The sequence below is a fragment of the Anolis carolinensis genome, chromosome 3, assembly GCF_035594765.1.
Source record: "Anolis carolinensis isolate JA03-04 chromosome 3, rAnoCar3.1.pri, whole genome shotgun sequence".
Classification (NCBI taxonomy): domain Eukaryota; kingdom Metazoa; phylum Chordata; class Lepidosauria; order Squamata; family Dactyloidae; genus Anolis; species Anolis carolinensis.
This window is the reverse complement of record NC_085843.1, coordinates 83,337,616-83,358,011: the sequence shown is the minus strand read 5'-3', so window position 1 is coordinate 83,358,011 and position 20,396 is coordinate 83,337,616. Positions and strand designations below refer to the sequence as shown.

General features: G+C 40.7%; 1 protein-coding gene across 1 annotated transcript in view; it reads right to left on the bottom strand.

Moving 5' to 3' along the window:
* The window catches only part of dipk2b (divergent protein kinase domain 2B), a 35,303-nt gene extending 30,305 nt beyond the window's left edge, over positions 1 to 4,998 (bottom strand). The window contains exon 1 of the mRNA XM_003218941.4: positions 4,632 to 4,998. Coding sequence (XP_003218989.2) covers positions 4,632 to 4,858 — 227 coding nt within the window. The 5' untranslated portion in view covers positions 4,859 to 4,998. The remainder of the gene's footprint in view (positions 1 to 4,631) is intronic.
* Between the last annotated feature and the right edge of the window lie 15,398 nt (positions 4,999 to 20,396).

Sequence of the window (20,396 nt, the reverse complement as noted above, 5' to 3'; positions counted from 1 at the left end):
CCCCGCCCTTAAAGACAATCCTTTGTACATTCATTGATAGAAAAAAAAACCCTGATAACCAATGAAAAAACTAGCAAATTGCCAGCCTTAATGACACCCCAGATCTTCTTCCTGTGTAATGGCAGGCCAAGTCCTGAACCAATCTTTGCTTGCTAAGTTTCTGAGAAATCTCAGAGTCCATTAAAAAGAAAAAGGCACACCTTTTTATATACATTATTGAGATTTTAATTATGCCCTCAATACAAACACCACAAGCAATTTTTCTTCTTCCTGAATCAAATATTTCCATGGTTCTGTCTCTAACAGTGCTCCCATTTGATAGTCAGTATGGTCTGTGAAATAGCTATGAGTTTCCTTTGAAAGGATCTGCTGGGTTTAAGTTCAGCACATGCCTGAGGTCTAAGTGCCATATTTAGTTTGCAGAAGTGGTTTCCAAATAGCATTGATTGAGTTTTTCTCCACTCCTCTATATATTTCCCTTTAGGTGATCTTGCAGAACCAGGGCACGTTTAGCATCTGTTGATGCCATAAAGCTGTTTCATGTTTAAGAGGCCCCACTGTTGTTATGTGACTTCAAGTCATCTCTGCCTTAATTTCTTGGATTTTCTTGGCAAGATTGATTCAGAGGAGGTTTGCCATTGCTTTCTTCTGTAGCCGAGAGTGTGACTTGTTTGGGGGACCAGCAATCTCCTGCCAACCCAATATACCAGGCACCAATACTATATCTGTCCCCATGGCTATTGTTTCTTTCTTCCCTGGAATTTTGCTGCAGATCAGCACCAGTCCTTGGACCACCACTTTGAATAAAACTGCTTTAAAGAAACAGTTCATTTTCTCTTTAATATGTATTTGTAAATGCAAGGAAAGGACAGTGACTTCATTATTATATTTGTATATGGTGTTCAACTGATTATGTATTGTATGTGGATGTATTTGTATTGGTTTCGTGCTTTGTACGCCGCTTTGAGTCCCACCCATGGGAGAAAAGTGGGATAGAAATAAATAAATAAATAAATAAATAATAATACGCAGCAACCTGTCATCATGATAGGTATTGCAGTTGTTTAAATATAAAAAGCAGAAATAGTCCCTATAGGAGCATCATCAAAGCTTCTTATAACTTTAGTGGCATACATTTGCTACAGGAGTAGAGATTCTGCCTGGTGTAGTAGAAATAATAGCATAGGCAATGATCTAACTACAGTGCAATATTACAACAATACACCCCTTCAGAGTACTACTAGTTCTTTAAAAAATATCTGGGTCTTTAAATCATACTGGAAGAGAATGAACATGTCTCTTGTGCCCGGTTATCTTCTGTGATACCTTTTATCTTTGTCATCTGTACATTGAGAGCTTGAAATTGAAGAAAATCATTGTGATAATGATAATGGCTCAGACATGTATTTTATACTGCTGGAAGAGAATGGGTGCTTGACAATTTACAAAATCTAATAGGAAAAGACGGGTCTATGTTTTAGTCAAATACATGAGCAGTGTAGGTCTAGATCTAGATATAAGCAAGCACGCACCACACTGGCAAAATAATGCCTTCTTTGCCTTGGTCTTCTCACAAAAAGAAAGCCATCTTCAACCTCAGCAACATGGAATGGACGAAGGATTAGGGGAAATCCAACCCCAAATAGGGAAACAAGTTGTCCAGGAACACCTGGCCGCTCTAAACGAATTCAAGTCCCCAGGGCCAGATCAGCTACATCTGGTAGATCTGTAATTGGCTAAGCGAACGAACCCAAAGGGTGCTCACCAATTCGTCTTCTTCATCTTGGAAAGAAGTCACGAGTGGAGTGCCGCAGGGCTCCGTACTGGGCCCGGTTCTGTTCAACATCTTTATTAACGACGTAGACGAAGGGTTAGAAGGCACAATCATCAAGTTTGCAGATGACACCAAACTGGGAGGGATAGCTAACACTCCAGAAGAAAGGAGCAGAATTCAAAACGATCTTGACAGACTAGAGAGAGGGGCCAAAACTAACAAAATGAAGTTCAACAGGGACAAATGAAAGATACTTCGGCAGAAAAAATGGAATGCAAAGATACAGAATGGGGGACGCTTGGCTCGACAGCAGTACGTGTGAAAAAGATCTTGGAGTCCTCGTGGACAACAAGTTAAATATAAGCTACAATGTGATGCGGCTGCTAAAAAAGCCAACGGGATTCTGGCCTGCATAAATAGGGGTATAGCATCTAGATCCAGGGAAGTCATGCTACCCCTCTATTCTGCCTTGGTCAGGCCACACCTGGAATACTGTGTCCAATTCTGGGCACCACAGTTGAAGAGAGATGTTGACAAAACTGGAAAGCGTCCAGAGGAGGGCAACTAAAATGATCAAGGGTCTGGAGAACAAGCCCTATGAGGAGCGGCTTAAAGAACTAGGCATGTTTAGCCTGCAGAAGAGAAGGCTGAGAGGAGACATGATAGCCATGTACAAATACGTGAAGGGAAGTCATAGGGAGGAGGGAACAAGCTTGTTTTCTGCTGCCCTGGAGACTAGGACGCGGAACAATGGCTTCAAACTACAGGAAAGGAGATTCCACCTGAACATCAGGAAGAACTTCCTCACAGTGAGGGCTGTTCAGCAGTGGAACTCTCTGCCCCGGAGTGTGGTGGAGGCTCCTTCTTTGGAGGCTTTTAAGCAGGGCTGGATGGCCATCTGTCAGGGGTGCTTTGAATGCGATTTCCTGCTTCTTGGCAGGGGGTTGGACTGGATGGCCCATGAGGTCTCTTCCAACTCTACTATTCTATGATTCTATGAAAATAGAGTGCTCATTAGCTCTGGGTTTCACGTTTCATGTACAGATCACAGCTTGGAAAGTTATTTTTGGATGACATCTCCCAGAACCCTGAATTAATATGGTCATTCTACATGGGTGTCTGAACGAATATAACCTCCTTCTGCTGCTCCATGTATCTCTTTGGTCTTAAAATCTTTAGCTATGGTCTGCTTTTCCACACACATCTCCTACTATCACACAATTGTTCAGAATCTAGCTTAATCAATTTATGTAACAGAGTCTTCCCATTCCTCTCTCAAATCCTCATTGTCTAATGACCTCAGCAAACCAATTCCTGACTTTAAAAAACCTTGTGATTTGAGAAGGTACTGTAATTGGATCTGGCACTTATTTTATTCAGAAGTGGTGTTTCAGAACGAAATCGCTGTTCTTTTTATTTTTGTTGTTGCTGCTACTGTTAATGATTATTTTGTTCAGCTTCTTTCATGCTATAAGGCAATGCTCAACACATATGAAAACATTCTTTAAAAACAGAGAAAATGCTAGTCTTAACACACAATTAAAACAAGGATGGCAGGCTATATAAGACAGCACATTCTTGGTTTACAGTAGAAACGGAGCCAGACTGGAAGGCAGTTCCATACCTGAGATGTTGCTACAGAAGAAAGCTCTGCCTTATTTACATATCAACCTAGCTTCTTAGGTTGTATCTACATTGTAAAATTAATGAAGTTTGGCTCCACTTTAACTGCCATGGCTCAATATGATGGAATCATAGTACTGGACCACGGGAGCTCTAGTTTTGCAAGGTCTTTAGCCTTCTCTGCCAAAGAGTGCAAGGGTCTCATCAAACTACAGCCCTCATGATTCCATAGCTTTGAGCCATGGCAGTTAAAGTGGTGTCACATTGCATTGATTCTACAATGAAACATAGTGAAGCGCCCAATAGGTAGATTCGTGTCAAAAGACAATTTTTCAGATATGCTATTTCCATGTTATTTAGGACTTGGTAGGTCAAAACCAGTACCTTGAATTTAGCTCTGAAACAGGCTGGAAGTTTGTGCAGTTTGTAGTTATCAGTTTAGGTGGTCTCTTAAGTGCTGACTATACAATAGTGCAGTAGTATTTGATTCTACTTGTAACTTCCAAAGGCTTTTCAAGGGTAGAAAAAACTGCAACCATTTAAGGAAGAGGAAATTAAGCCATAGATCGCTGTGGCCAAATCTACAGTCTGTATAAAGAAATAACATTTATTGTTTGGAAAAGAAAAGAATCTAGAAGAGCAGAACTGATCTGCTTCAAGATCCCACAAGGCTAAGAAATGTTATGTAAGTATTTCTGTAAGAATATAGATTTCACTGATGTCATTGATAGTGAGTTGAAGTGTACACCTGGTGCTTAGATTGAGATTACTGGGATTCAAAACAGACCTCAAAATGAAATTCATTCTGTCCTGGATCTTGTCCTTTTGCATGGTTTCTGAAAGCATTAGCCAATATGCTTGATATTCAATATATACTGGCCAAATTGTATTTATGCAGTTTTTGAAGTGCCACAATATTTTGTTGTTTGTGCTGTCACAGACCACTTAATTCTTAATAGCTTCTACAGATCATAGCCATTGAGAACAGCATTGGTACAAAGCTGTTCTAGACAAGTTGGTCATTTGACATAGATATAAATTCTGGGGATTTACTGGGATAGTTATAACATGATCTTGGTTACTAACAAACTGGCACTCCATCTGATGACAAATTACTTGTTTGCATTCCTTTGCTGCTCCCACCCCATTCCCAGGCAATTGGAAATGCTATTAATAACTTAGACTCACGTTTCCCCTTCTCCCCAACTCATAGATGTCATAGAGAGATTCTGACCTTATTTCTTCTTTAAAGAATTTCTTGCAAATTGATGTCCCAATGCAGGCATTGCATTTATCAAGTCCCAAAAAAGTCCGGCCAAAACTGTAGCTGGGCCGGACGCGTGGCCCTGAAGATGGAGAAACTGCTGCTCCCAAGAAAGGACAGCAGCTCAGACTCCAACCCAGAAGAGAGAGCAGCAGCCGGGGAGAAAGGTGACACAGGCAGGACCCCATCTCCGACATCTGATGGCAGCATAAATCTCAGCTTCTGATACTCTCAGTTTGTAACTCAATGGCATTTATACAACAGGGGAACTTTGGCCCATGAAACCTAGAGCTTTTTTATCTTACCAGCTAGTTGGTGGCTTCAGAAGTTTGGTGGGAAGGAGCGTGAATTGGGGTGGGCACAAGGAAATACATGAGGATGCAGATAACTTGTGTTGCTATAGCTACCTTTCCTCTCCCAGGAGCAGCTGCTGACCCACCCATCATCAAATGCAGAGCGCTACAAAAGCTTTGCTCATCACAATGCTTGTGGAGACAAACAGAGGATATCCTGTCCAAGGAGACCAAGGTATGCAAAATGAAATGCAACAGGAACTGCTTTAGATATGGACAACAATTAGCATCTAGGCAAGTCAAGAAGGAAAAAGCCATCTGACGTTTTGTATTCTTTGTGGAGCCCGGTGTAATACAAATGGCTTAGAAATCTCTTTCATCCATATCTCTGCTCCCAATGAATGGATTTTATGCATCTGTCAAGTTGCTGTTGTTGTATTTCTTCAAGTCATTTCTGACTTAAGGTTACCCTCTTGAACCAGAGCTTCTCAAATTGTGCTCCTCCAGATGTTCAGGACTTCAGCTCCTACAATTCCTAACAGCTGTTAAACTGGCTGGGACTTTGGGGAGCTGAAGTCCAAAACACAGTTTGGCACGATTTCTTCAGAGGGAGTTTACCTTTGCCTTCTTCTGAGGCCGAGCAAGTGTGACTTGTCTAAGGTCACCCAGTGGGTTTCCATGGCCGAATGGGGAGTCAAATCCTCTTCTGCAGAGTCCTTCAGTCTAATGCTCAAACCACTACATTACCCTGGCAAGTACTGTGATGTTTTCCTTCTGAAAACATATGTCTTTTAAAGGGTTGCAGGATCATGTATAACCTGAAACAATATAACTTACTTCAAAACAAATAGAATAAGGTGGTCTCCTGCTTCCTGTAAGTATAAGTGCAGGAAATTGCTGGAGCAGCTGCCAGATTTTTCTTCCAAATACAAACGAAGACAAAAAAAAAGAGAGGAAGTATATTTAAATAGAACAGTATAACAAACACACAAGACTTTTTATCTTACAAAGAAAACCTTAGGTCGCTATAGTGATTTGTTGTTTATGCCTTTTGGATAAACACTAAACTATGTAATAAAAATAAGATAATAGGCTTGGATGAAAATGGATGAGCAGACACATTGATAAGTCTTTTGCTCTTATCTAAGAAATATGTTAAAAGCTCCAGTAGCATCACATTTACAGTAGAGTCTCACTTATCCAACATAAACGGGCCAGCAGAATGTTGGATAAGCAAATATGTTGGATAATAAGGAGGCATTAAGGAAAAGCCTATTAAACATCAAACATCAAATTAGGTTATGATTTTACAAATTAAGTACTAAAACATCATATTATACAACAAATTTGACAGAAAAAGTAGTTCAATACGCAGTAATATTATGTAGTAATTACTGTATTTACAAATTTAGCACCAAAATATCACGATATATTGAAAATATTGACTACAAAAATGTGTTGGATAATCCAGAACGTTGGATAAGTGAGTGTTGGATAAGTGAAACTCTACTGTATTTGAAAATAAAGACTCTGGGTAACTTTGAAGTTCTTTTTAATTTTTTTAAACCAATAAAATATTTGCATCAACGGTGTCTATTTGGCTTCAATTTCAGCAAGATCCAATTTAAATCTCACTCTGAATTTTAAGGGAATACTCCAAAGGACTGAACCTTCTTGGGGAAGAGATTTCAGCCCTTTGAATAGTCCTTTAAAGTATGGACTAAACTTTATAATAATAATAATAACATAAAACTTTATTTATACCCCTTCACCATCTTCCCACAAGGACTTGGGGCGGCTTACATGGGGCAAAGCCCGAACAACATAATTGAACAAAGAAACAACATAAATACAATTCACAGTATAAAAAGATAAAAACAATAATACAATATAAAACAGGAATATTATAACAGTTAATAATATCAGTCAACCACCAGGCACAATTCTGTCATCTACATAGGTGGAGAAACTGAAGCAGCTATGCAAGAGTAAAATGATGAGTTAAAGTGCATAGATGATAAGGACCTAATAAAATACAGGATAGAAGTATAATACCATCTGGGGCTGATTATCTAATGATTGTCTCACCAAGGACCAACTGAAACATCCGAAACAACCGAAACTTTGATACAGATTTGCTCCTCCAGTAAAAAGAAAGCCATCAACTACCATGGATTTGCATGTATAGTCTGTGGAACAAATACCTGAATTCCACCATCTTCAAACTGCCTGCAAATGAAGAGATATTTCTATATCTTTAAGGGTAGACTTACACATGGCTATTTGGCTGCATAAGAGAAGACATTTAAATATTTACACTTGTTTTTGTGGTGTTTGTGTAATTTTTCAATGCAGATTTCCAAATCAGCCTTATAATATAGATTACAAACAATTTATCTTTATAAATGACCAATAAAGTACCAAATGCAACAGCATTTAAGCACTCTCTTTTATTTTATTACAAATTGCCCAGAAATCTTGTGATACAGGATTGGATAGAAATATTGTAAATAAACAAGGAAATCAAGGAATATTTTTTTAGTTTTGGCCACTTACAACTAATTGTGTAACAGCTGAAATTATTTAAAATGAGAAATCCTTTGATTTCGGAGAAGGTTAGGAAAGACTGGAGCCACCGGTGGTGCAGTGGGTTAAACCACCGAGCTGCTGAACACAGATTCCAACAAAACGTCAAGAGAAAATGCTTCTAGAACATGGCCATACAGCCCGGAAACCACATAACACTTCACCAAAAAAACAGTTTTTAAACATCATAGAAACCTTTTTTGTATTAGATAATTACTGAAGAAGACAATTAAATATCTCCATTCTTTTATCCTTACCCACATTCTATTAATACAAATTGTTTAAAACAAAAAATACCACTACACCATTGCTTGACCATTACATACACATAATGCAGCTGTTTAATATCACTAAACCAGGCATGGCCAAACTTCAGCTCTCCTGGTGTTTTGGACTCCAACTCCCACAATTCCAAACAGCCGGTAGGCTGTTAAGAATTGTGGGAGTTGGAGTTCAAAACACCCGGAGGGCGAAGTTTGCCCATGTCTGCACTAAACTCACGAATGATGTTCACCAACTTGGATCCAAGTTGTAGATTGTATCTATTTTAAAAAAAAATAGGCGTAGTATCGATAAGAAAGTGTGGGCAATTCCTGGCAGTTCTCATGCTGCCGCAATAGGGGGAAAATACACACACCACCAGCTTGCTCCTGCCATCTTGCATTTACTTCAAGGACGCAAGTGCCTTATGCTGCTTTCATATTTGTTCAGGCTTTACTTTTTGCAGAATGAGGCTGGACAGGAACCCAATCAGTTTGCTTACTATACAGAATCTTCTGGCTTTTTGGAATACAGGGAGAAAATATTGCTTTTTCAACAAAGCTTTTTCCAGTTCTGATTTAATAGCTAGTGGCTACCACCTGCGTAGTTGCTGTCTTAACAAGTAAGTAAATATGATAAAAGGAACATCTTTTGTCCTAACCTCCCTCAGTAAAGAATAAATTCTTTATCATTCTCTGTCTCTGGTACCTCAAGTGAATGGTGATACTGAAATTGTTTTTCCCAGCTTCAGATTATTTCAACATTTTCATCCCAGAAGGGATTTGTCTAGAACAGGGGTTCTCTAACTTTTTCAGCCACAGAGCTCTTTTTGAAGCAAAAGTTTCTCTTGGAGCCCCAAGAAATATGTGTGTGTGCATTATATATATATCAGGCATGGGCAAATTTTTGGACACAGGGGCCGCATTGCATTTTAAAATTTGACAGACAGGCAGGATCAGGCCAAACCAGTGGCAGATGGATGGAGAAGGTTTGTGGAAACTAATTGAAAAGAACATGAACAAATTCCTATGCACACTGCACATATCTCACTTGTAGTGCAAAAAACAAAAGAAGGAAAGAAATAACAATACAATGTTTAAAATGAAGAACATTTTTAATTAACATAAACTTAACAGTCTGTTACCATTGTTCTATTCTGTATATTAGTTAGCAATAGGACAACTGTATCTCTACACATTGAGAAAAAGAGTCTGGGCAGCAAGGGAGGTGGGGAAGAAATGGTCTGTGCCCCAGGAGGATGCTGCTGCTGTTGTTTTGGCAGCTCCACATTTTTAATTTCCTGCATTTCTCAGAAGGAGGAAAGAGGAGGCGGCGGGAGGCAGAATGGTGCTGCAGAGCCCTACTCTATCACTTGCAGAGCCCCAAGAGCTCCATTGAAAACAGTTTGAGAACCCCTGATCTAAAGAAAGGAGACTGATGCAATCATTTTCTAACATAAGAGTCTTATACTTACTGATATCTGTTTTTCTTTGAAAAGCTATCTAACTATATCAGTGTCTAATGGCTTTTTTTTAACTACTTTCTCAGCCATATACTAGATCAGAGTTTTCCAAACATTTCATGTTGGTGATACACCTTTTAGACATACATCATTTTACAACACAGTATTTCAGATTTATTAGCAAACCTATGGTTAGACCAATCCCTTTGTAAGGGATACAGAGACATTCATATATAGTAATAACAAAATACACGGGGACACAGCAAATCTCATTAAAACCTTATATATATTATTTATTATTTATTTTACATAGACTTAGAGGTTTCTTTCTACGTTTGCTGGCACACTAACACATTGCAGTTGACACCCTAACATTCATGACACACAGTTTGGAAAGCTCTGTATTAGGTCATAATATGCCAGCACTGATTTCAATTATCATGAAATGGTGGTGATGTGGCAAGAAGAGTTAAATATTTTTTTTGTCTTTATGGGTACTTTTGAATAAATTTACAATGTGATGGCATCATGATTGAGAGTGGCATGGACAAAACCTCTGGTGGCAGCAGTAATCCCAGAAGCAGCAAGAACTGATTCAGTATAACAGGTGCTGCAATACAGTAGCAAGAGCAAGAGCTCATATCTAAAATTCAAACATTGGGCAGTTTTGAATCTTACCTGAAACTTCGGATACACAATCATTGTATGAAAAGGAGCATAAAATGGCAATGTCATGGCATTTATAAAATTTAAAAATAGTTTGATCTTTAAATAGAAATTATGCATTTGTTGATTACAAAAATTCATTATAACACGGCAATTGAGCACAATGATCAAATCCTATTAAGAAGGGATTTTTCCAACAATTGATGACACATCACTGGTGTGAAAAATTGTTCCACATTTGACAGCCAAATTCATAAAGCAGTACAGAAAAGCTGCAAAATCATATGTAGTCTTAATTTCCTTAATTTTCTTTAAATTTCTGCTAAGTATTTTTGCTATTGCAGTTTCTCAAATATTTGTTATCCATCCTCTAAAGTTGAGAGCCAGTGTTGTTTGAGCTTTGGACTAAGACTGCAGACAGGCCTTGACTCCTGCTCAGCCCTAGAAGCTTACTGGGCAAGCCTTACTCTCTCATGACCTCATCAGATGAAGGCAGGGAAGCATCTCTACACTGCCGGCACAGAGTCCCCGGGAGTCCATCACATGATGCAGGGCTACTTCCAGCGGGCCTCAGTGAGGCTCTGTACTGGTAGTGGAGAGAAATGGGACCCAGAGGAGTTGGGTGTACACCCAACTTCTCATACAAAAATGACCGAGGAGCCGAAGAGGAAGTGGGGACAGTATGGAAACAAAGGGGTGGCACGGATTCTGGAGGTAGGGAACACAGCCAGATAGTTCCTTATACTGCCCCACAATTTCCTCCACTGCCCCCCACTTTACAAATGGCCTTTTGTTAAGGTTTACATTCAGAGGAAAACAATGACACCCCTACCCCCCTTTGAACAATATAATCATACCAAGGAAACTGTTGGATTAGGTAAGAACTCGGAGTTTCAGTATGTCATCAGAACCATATAACTTTGACTTATTTTTTTGCTGAAGGCGTGAAGTCTGAAGAGAAAGCTTTAACATTCACCTTGAAAACTTTGTTTAAAGCTGGCATATAAAGATCTCCAGTATGTATCTTCAAATAAATTTCACTGTCATAATTGCTAACAAAAAAAGGTCCTTTCCAAAGCAGAAAACAGAAAGAAGATAACAAAAGGTTTTCGTTTGGAATGAAAAATAATTAACTTTTTGAGAAATGACAAAAAAAGTGTGATCTTCGAAGAAAAGACTTTTCTTCACCGCTTTGATTGTAACTATTGGTTCAGCTGTGGGCCAGAGGTTCAAAAGATCTAAAAAGAAAAATCACAGGCTTACAGCTTTGGCTTCATCACCTAACTACTGGCAAATAGCAGACTAACGGAGGTGTCCTTCAGATGTAACAAGAGAGCCATGGCTCTTTTATGGAGCCCTCCCTTTGTGGCACTGCAGTGTTCTTTTCAATTTATTTTTATGGTACTATGTTCTATTATATTTATATAGAGCAACTAACACTGCAAGCAAGGGAAATGGAGGATCTCAGGCAAAAGGACAGTATAAATGAACATGTTACTTAAAAGGAGACAAAAGCATAAAAGGGAGACAATAACTGGGACGTTGTCCTCTTCCACCGAGCGCGCAGCTTCGGGAGGGACGCACATGGAGTGGTGAGGGAGGAAGGGGACACTCGCCTAGCCAGCCAGATCAGCCGAATCAACCCTGGCGATCAATGGGGTGACAGATGTCGCAGCCAGATCGCCCTCACATGTTTTGATATGGTCAAAACTGACTAATCAATAAAGAGTTGTTGTTGAGACAGTAACTGAAAGAAACAATGGAGTGAGAACTATAATTAACTATAATAACAAGAGCAACAATCAATAATGACAAGAATAATATCAGAATATTGCAGAATAGAAGAGTCAGTTATTATCATTATCATTATTAGTGTCATTAAACAATATCAAGAGGTCATCCAGTACCTGGACACTTCAGAAGAAATAATAACATCAATTAACATTATGATGGACCATGTGGGGGGAGGGTGGCCATCTAACAGCCGAGGAGTCCCCATAGAAGTAATTCAGGGGAGGGGGAGATATGGGAAAGGGAGGCATAAATTAATTCAGCCTAGGGAAAGAAAAAGAGTTCTTGTAGATTTAAAACGGCCTCCCGATATGGTAAACTTGGGTGGCCAGGTTGGCAGTCCCTCCGGATTAAAGGTGGTGCTGTTGAACGCCAGGTCTGTCAATGGAAAAACAACTATCATCCAGGATCTTATCCCGGATGAATAGGCAGACCTGGCATGCATAATGGAGACCTGGCTAGACGAGGCTGGGGAGGCTAACCTCACCCAGCATTGTCCACCAGGTTATACCGTACAGCACCAACCAACATCTGGAGGGAGGGGAGGTGGTGTCACAGTAATCTATAAGGAGTCCATCCCCCTGATGGACCTTGTTCAAATGTGTCCACCTGAGGGTGGGGGACCAGGACAGACTGGGGATTCTGCTAGTATACCGACCACCCCGCTGCACTACAGTCTCCCTGCCTGAGCTAGCTGGGGTGGTCTCTGGCCTGGCATTGAAGTCCCAGCAGCTCACAGTGGTGGGGAACTTCAATGTCCATGCCGAGACCAATCTTTCAGTCGTGGCTTAGGACTTTATGGCCTCCATGGCAACCATGGGGCTGTCCCAACAAGTATCTGGCCCCACCCACAGAGCTGGGCACACGCTTCACTTGGTTTTCTGTCAAGGATGGGAGGAAGATGGCGGTGTGGAAAAGCTTACCATTGCTCCGTTGCCATGGACCGACCATCACCTGATCAGGTTTAGACTTGCTGCGCCCCCTAACCTCTGCAGGGGTGGAGGACCCATTAAAATGGTCCGCCCCAGGAGGCTCATGGATCTGGACAATTTCCTGACGACTCTTGGGGAGTTTTCCGCCACCTCAGCTGGTGATTCTGTCTATGCTCTTGTCGCTCTCTGGAATAGAGAGACAACTAGGGCAATAGACACAATCGCTCCAGAACACCCCTTCTTGAGTACCCGAGCTAAACCATCTCCTTGGTTTACTGAGGAGTTGGCAGCGATAAAGCAAAAGAAGAGGGGACTAGAGCATGTGTGGCATTCAAAACCGAGCAAGTCAAACCGAACACGGCTGTGCTCTTACCTTAAGGCGTATGCCGCAGCAATAGATGCTGCAAAGAACTTTTTCTTTGCAGCTAATATTGCGTCTGCAAAGAACTGTCCGGCAGAGCTGTTCTGAGTTGTCAGAGGTTTATTATATCCCATCTCCCACCGCCGGCGGTATGTTGGGGGGGGGGTGTAATTTCTGGGGGGGGGGCTAGGTTTGCTTACATAGTGAAAAAACCTAGGGCCGTCTCTGGTGGCCACACAACTCTAGGCATTCTTGGTAGATGCTGATATTCTAGATCCGGCACAGTCTGGCTTCAGGCCAGGGCATGGTACCGAGACAGCCTTGGTTGCCTTAGTCGATGATCTTCACCAGGAGCTAGACAGAGGGAGTATGTCCCTGCTAGTTCTGCTGGACCTCTCAGTGGCCTTCAATACCATCGATCACAGTATCCTTCTGGGGCGCCTTGCTGGAATGGGACTTGGAGGTACTGTTTTACAGTGGCTCCGGTCCTTTCTGGAGGGTGGTTTCCTTATGGTGTTACTGGGGGACACCTGCTCGGCCTCACAACCATTGTCTTGTGGGGTCCCGCAGGGTTCAGTACTGTCCCCCATGTTTTCAACGTATACATGAAACCGCTGGGAGAGATCATCTGGAGTTTCGGGGTGCGGTGTCATCTGTACGCAGATGATGTCCAGCTCTGTCACTCCTTCCCACCCGTCACTAAGGAGGCTGTTCAGGTCCTGAACTGGTGTCTGGCCGCTGTATTGGACTGGAAGAGGGCGAACAAATTGAAATTGAATCCAGACAAGACAGAGGTCCTCCTAGTCAGTCGTAGGGCCGAACAGGGTATAGGGTTACAGCCTGTGTTGGACAAGGTCACACTCTCCCTGAAGACACAGGTCCGCAGTCTGGGTGTTCTCCTGGACTCATCGCTGAGCCTGGAACCCCAGGTATCAGCGGTGGCCAGGGGAGTATTTCCACAACTAAGACTTGTGCGCCAGCTGCGCCCGTACCTTGGGAGGTCTGACTTGGCCACGGTGGTCCACGCTCTGGTTACATCCCATTTGGATTACTGCAACGCGCTCTACATGGGACTGCCTTTGAAGACAGCCCAGAAGCTCCAACTAGTACAACGAGCGGCAGCCAGATTAATAACCGGAGCAGGTTACAGGGAGTGTACTACCCCCTTGTTAAGCCAGCTCCATTGGCTGCCAATATGCTACCGAGCCCAATTCAATGTGCTGGTTTTGACCTACAAAGCCCTAAATGGTTCTGGCCCATCTTACCTGTCCAAACGGATCTCCCCCTATGGGCCTTCTAGAACTCTTAGATCATCAGGGAGGCCCTGCTCTCGGTCCCACCAACCTCGCAGGTACGGCTGGTGGGAATGAGGCACAGGGCCTTCTCGGTGGTGGCTCCTCAGCTGTGGAACACCTTCCCCAGCAACATACGACAGATATCAACTCTCCTAGGCTTCGGGAAAGCCTTAAAGACATGGTTGTGCACGCAAGCTTTTAACGAATGAGAACATGGACTTCACATGACCTGTACCAAGACTTATGTTGAAGATTCTGGAGGAATGGATTTTAATCTTGGATATGTTTAAAATTTTATATAATGTGATTTTATTTTGTAATGGTATCTGCTTTTATATGAATTGTTGTTTTGTACACTGTTTTTAGGCATTGAATTTTTGCCTGTTTATTGTAAGCCGCCTTGAGTCCGTCCCCCCCCCCCCCCCCCCCGGGGAGAGAGGCGGGGTAAAAATGATGTAAGTAAATAAATAAAAATAAATGAATAACATAAAAGTAGAGTTTAAAAGCAATTGAAAATTGAAAATGTTAAAAATCATGGGAATAATTCTGCATCTAACATAGCTGTGCAGAGTCTCTTATTGTCATACTTTCTTTGTAAATTGTTCACCCATAATAAACTGAAACCAACAGTTTATCATTGTAAATAATTTAGAAAGAATTCTAGGAAACCTAAAAAAATACAGTGTTTCCAAAGTTACCCATAATAGTCACATTACTCAGCATTTTCCAAAGTTATCCGTGTGATTTATATTATTAGTAAATAATACGGTTTGCAACTATTCAAGAGATTTTCCCAGAGATCACTATGTGAAACAGGTGGATAATAAAGGCCTATTATAGCTACAATAATGAATGAAAAGCATATTAAATAGAATGAATTGCATGGCTGGCCTTTAATTTTTTCCTATATGTGCATAGTCAGCTTTTCCATAGAGGCCAGAGACTGATGCCTTTTCTCCTAAAAGACAGATTTGTTGCATCTATTTATTGGCACCATATTTTTAATTTTGCCCCCAGGCAGGGAAAGCCAATTAGCATTTTATATAGGCTATGTTCATTAGATCACAGAAATAGTGGTAAAAAATATATAGCTGCATCAGCTTAAACCTGGTACACATAGCATATTTCTTTAAGCATTTTTACCATTTTTTAAAATCAAAGAATAAACGCACCACATGTGCATGTAAGACCATAGAATTTTCTTACATCTCCAATATTTCATATTTAACCCTTTTGAGATGCAGCTAAACTGTGCTGGGTTATATCACAATCTGTGAGGAACCATAATTATTCCTTAGCAGATTCCCTGATCACCACATAAGACATAGGACACAGGATTAATGCATGGTGACCCTGGCCCATTTGGAGGCCCACAAACTTAGGGTGCATTTACACTGTAGAATGAATGGAGCTTGACACCACTTTAACTACCATAGCCCAATGCTATCAAATTATGAGAGTTGTTGTTCACTAGAGCACCAGCTCTATTTGGCAGAGGAGCCTAAAGACCTTGCAAAACTACAATCCCATGATTCTATAGCTTGGGCCATGGCAGTTAAACTGATGTCAAACTGCATTAATTCTACAGTGTAGATACACCCTCTGTGTGATGGGAGAACCATTGCTGCAACCATGCAGCAACCCATTGCTGCAACCCATTGGTGGGGGATGTCTCTTGTATGATAAGGTTATTTCACCAGCAAGAGTGTGACAATCCTTCCCCTTTCACACAGGGGAAGCATAGCACAAACAGGGCAAAAGTCTTCCATGTTGGCAGGGAAGCATCCAAGGACAGTTCCATCCCGACTGGGGGCAAGGCCTCTGTCGGAAGTTACACAACGTCATTTGATGGCCAGCATGGGGCTCCATCCCCAAAACATGCTGGAAGTATCTTAGTAAATTTAGTAAATGTTGGAAAGAGCAACTTCCCAAGCCACTCACTCTTTATTTGCTAATGTATATATTTGGTAATCTGTATTCTATGTGTATGTTGATTGGACTCGTTGGTGTGAAAGGTGATATAGACATGTGACTATACTGAGCATTGCAAACTCAAGACTATTAATTTACGGTACTTTTGCCCCGCCTTTCTCACCCCGGAGGGGACTCAAGGCAGCTCCACAACGTGGCAACAATTCAATGCCTTTAAAACAGAGTACAAAACAATCAATTAAAAATAAAACATTAAAATACAATTAAAACCATTAACATTTAACTCTGAACATCAGAGTAAATCCCGTGATCCGTAGTCGTAGTCCGGGCCGTTCCATTGGTCAGTTTTATATCTATTATTTATTTATTTTATTTATTTACAGTATTTATATTCCACCCTTCTCACCCCGAAGAGGACTCAGGGTGGATCACATTGTACACATATAAGGCAAACATTCAATGCCATACACATAGAACAGGACAGAGACAGACGCAGAGGCAATTTAACCTTCTCCTGAGGGGATGTTCAATTCTGGCCACAGGGGGGAGCAGCTGCTTCATCATCCACTGTGATGGCACTTCCTCATTCTAACGTCGTGTTTAGGGTTTTATAGCCAGCACTTTGAATTATGCTCGGTAGCAGACTGGCAGTCAGTGGAGCTGGTGTAACAGGGGGGCTGCATGCTCCCTGTACGCAGCTCCGGTGAGCAATCTGGCTGCCGCCCGTTGGACCAATTGCAGCTTCCGAACAGTCTTCAAAGGCAACCCCACATGGAGCATGTTGCAGTAATCTATTTGGGATGTAACCAGAGGATGGACTCCCATTGTTTAGACTTCAATGGGAGCAGTCTTGCATCAGACCTCACTGAAGGTGGATACATGTATGTGTTTGAACTTCATGAAGTCAGGTTGCTGTTTGGACTTCTGAGAGAAGTCAGTTTAGATACTTCAAAAACTAGTATTTGCTTATGGATTTCATTGAGTACAGCTATTACGAAAGACTATGGATTATTGATAAAGACTGTTACCCTGTGTTCTCAATACAGAGAGAAGAAGTTACATCCTATCTGTAACTGAACTTTATTAAGAAATGTGCCTATATGATGAATTAATGCAAGTTATGTTATTTTTCAAAGAAGACTTTGTTTTTAATCTCTGAGTGCATATTTTAACTAGGAGGTTTAGAGGGAGTGTATATCTTCTGAGCAACTTCAACTGCAAAGAAACACCCATCCTTTGCTAACCAACTATATTTTTTTGTAGTGGCATGTCTCTATCCTCCTTCCAGTATAGTTGGAATTTGTAGTATGGTAAGGTTAACAAAGTACAAGCTTACATGAAACAACTATATGAGTTATATTCATTTAGACTACGGGGGTGCTCAGTTTGTAACTTGAACATCCAGTATGATTCTCTTTGTAAGAGTTTAGTATTGTAGTCCATATCTTGAGATTGTGTTACCATTTCTAATATGTAAAATTTACATAATTCTGGGCTGTGTTGTTGATCATGAAAGTGTTTGTAGAGTATTGATTCTCTAGACTCATTCCTGATTCTGCTTTTGTGTTCAATAATCCTGGATTTTACTGCCCATTGAGTCTGACCAATGTATGCTAGATTACATTAACAGACAATCATATATATAACTCCCTTTGTACTACAAGTAGCAAAGTGGGTGTATTTAAGCTCCAAATGTGAATGTGGATGTATGAATGTTTTTGAGGCTACCAATTGTGTTAGTTCTATATGCATCTTAAAAGGGTTATTCTTAGATTTAGGGACAAAATACCTCTATTAACTATGGATCCTTCATGGGGTGATAGCACCCTTTTTAACAAGTTAACTATCAGGTCTTCTGATTCACATCTGGACCCCCTTGAAAAAACGTATTGGGTTTGTTTCTGATATGACCAGTGCGTCTTGGTTCCGGTATATACTCTCTACTTCTGGAAGTCCCACTGCTGCCTGAGCTATCGGTCATGGATTCAAGTTCTTCCTCTGAGGTGTGGTCACTGAATCTAACTTGTTTTCTGGGGTAGAACTGATTCAAATATAGCCATTTATATACACTGTTGTTACTATAATCATTACAACCTCTTTCAAAAAAATTTAGTTTAAAGGATCTAAGTTGTTGAGAGAATTCTTTAAGTTTGTAAGTGAGGGTATCTAATTCCATTTTAAATTGTTCCCCAGAACTGAGCTTATCTAACATAGACTGGGACTGGATTTTGATCTTGGCAATTTCTTCATTAGAACGTTCAATGACTAACAACATCAAATCCTGTGAGCACTTATTAAGAACTAGCAATGCCCGGCCACGTGTTGCTGTGGCAAAGTATGGTGGTATGGGAAATAAAGTATTGAGGAATTGGTGGTAGTTAAGGCAAAGGGTAAAGGTTTTCCCCTGACATTAAGTCCAGTCGTGTCTGACTCTGGGGGTTAGTGATCATCTCCATTTCTAAGCCGAAGAGCTGGCGTTGTCCGTAGACTCCTCCAAGGTCATGTGGTATGACTGCGTGTAGCGCCGTTACCTTCCCGCCAGAGCAGTACCTATTCATGTACTCTCATTTGCATGTTTTTGAACTTTAGGCTTGGCAGAAACTGGGGCTAACAGCGGGGGCTCTCTCCAGCCCCCCAATTCAAACCTGAGATCTTTCAGTCCAGAAGTTCAGCAGCTCAGCGCTTTAACATGCTGCGCCATCAGGGGATATTATTTCCTAAAGCTTGTGAATATACAATATTTCTGATAGGTTTTTTTGTCTGTTGGAGGGAAGTATGAATGCTGCAATTAGGCAAAATGATTAGCATGTAATGGCCTTGCAGATTTAAAGCCTGGCTGTTTCCTCCCTGAGTGAAGTTTTTGTTGGGAGGTGTTAGCTGGCCCTGATTGTTTCCTGTGTGGAATTCCCCTGTTTTCAGAGTGTTGTTCTTTATTTAGTGTTCTAATTTTAGAGATTGTATTGTTCTGTTTTATTATACCACAGTAATTTTTATATATTCTGATTTTAGTGTTTTTGAATACTTGGAGCCAGATTGCATTCATTTTCACGGTTCACAGCAACATAATAATAATAATAATAATAATAATAATAATAATAATAATAATAATAGTAATGATAGTAATAATAATGACTTTGGTAATACACACGGCTTCACTCCCTTCTCAGCTTCCTTTCTGGAAGAATCCTTTCTTGGGAGGTGTTAGCTAGCCCTGATTGTTTCCTTTGTGGAATTCCCAATTTCCCTGTTTTCAGAGTGTTGCTCTTTATTTACTGTCCTGGTTTTAGAGATTATATTGTTCTGTATTATTCTACCACAGTAATTATTTCATATTACAGTAGAATGTCACTTATCCAATATTCGCTTGTCCAATGTTCCGGATTATCCAACACAGTCTGCCTTCAATGTTTTTGTAGTGAGTGTTTTAAATTTATTGTGATATTTTGGTGGTAAATTTGTAAATACAGTAATTACTACATAGCATTACTGTGCCTGGAACTACTTTTTCTGTCAAATTTGTTGTATAACATGATGTTTTGGTGCTTTATTTGTATAATGATTGCCTAATTTGATGTTTAATCGGCTTTTCCTGAATCCCTTCTTATTATCCAACATATTCACTTATCCAACGTTCTGCCGGCCTGTTTATGTTGGATAAGTGAGACTGTACTGTATATTTATAATCTTATATTATCTGCTTAGAACTGGATTATATGAGGCCCCTTTTACACAGCTGGATAAAAAAGCACACTGAAGTGGATTATATGGTAGTGTGGAGTCAAGATAATCCGGTTCAAAGCAGATAATATAAGATTATAAATGGGTTATATAGCTGTGTGGAAGGGCCTTGAGTCTACACTGCCATATAATCCAGTTAAAATCAGATAATCTGTATTTTATAGGCAGCGTGGAAGAGGCCTAAGTGAGGTCTAACTCTGCCTGTCCCCTGGGCTGAGTGGGTTACTAGGAGACCAAGTGAGCGGAGCTTAGCCTTCTAACTGGCAGCAATTGGATAAAAACAATTATTCCTCTACCTCTAATTAGGACTTTATTTTTCTTTTCTTTTTGTTGTATGAATGTAGAGGCATGGATGAGGGGTTGTGCTGCCAAGTTTAGTGGTTCTGGGATGTGTAGTTTTGTTGTTTTGTCCTAGGCT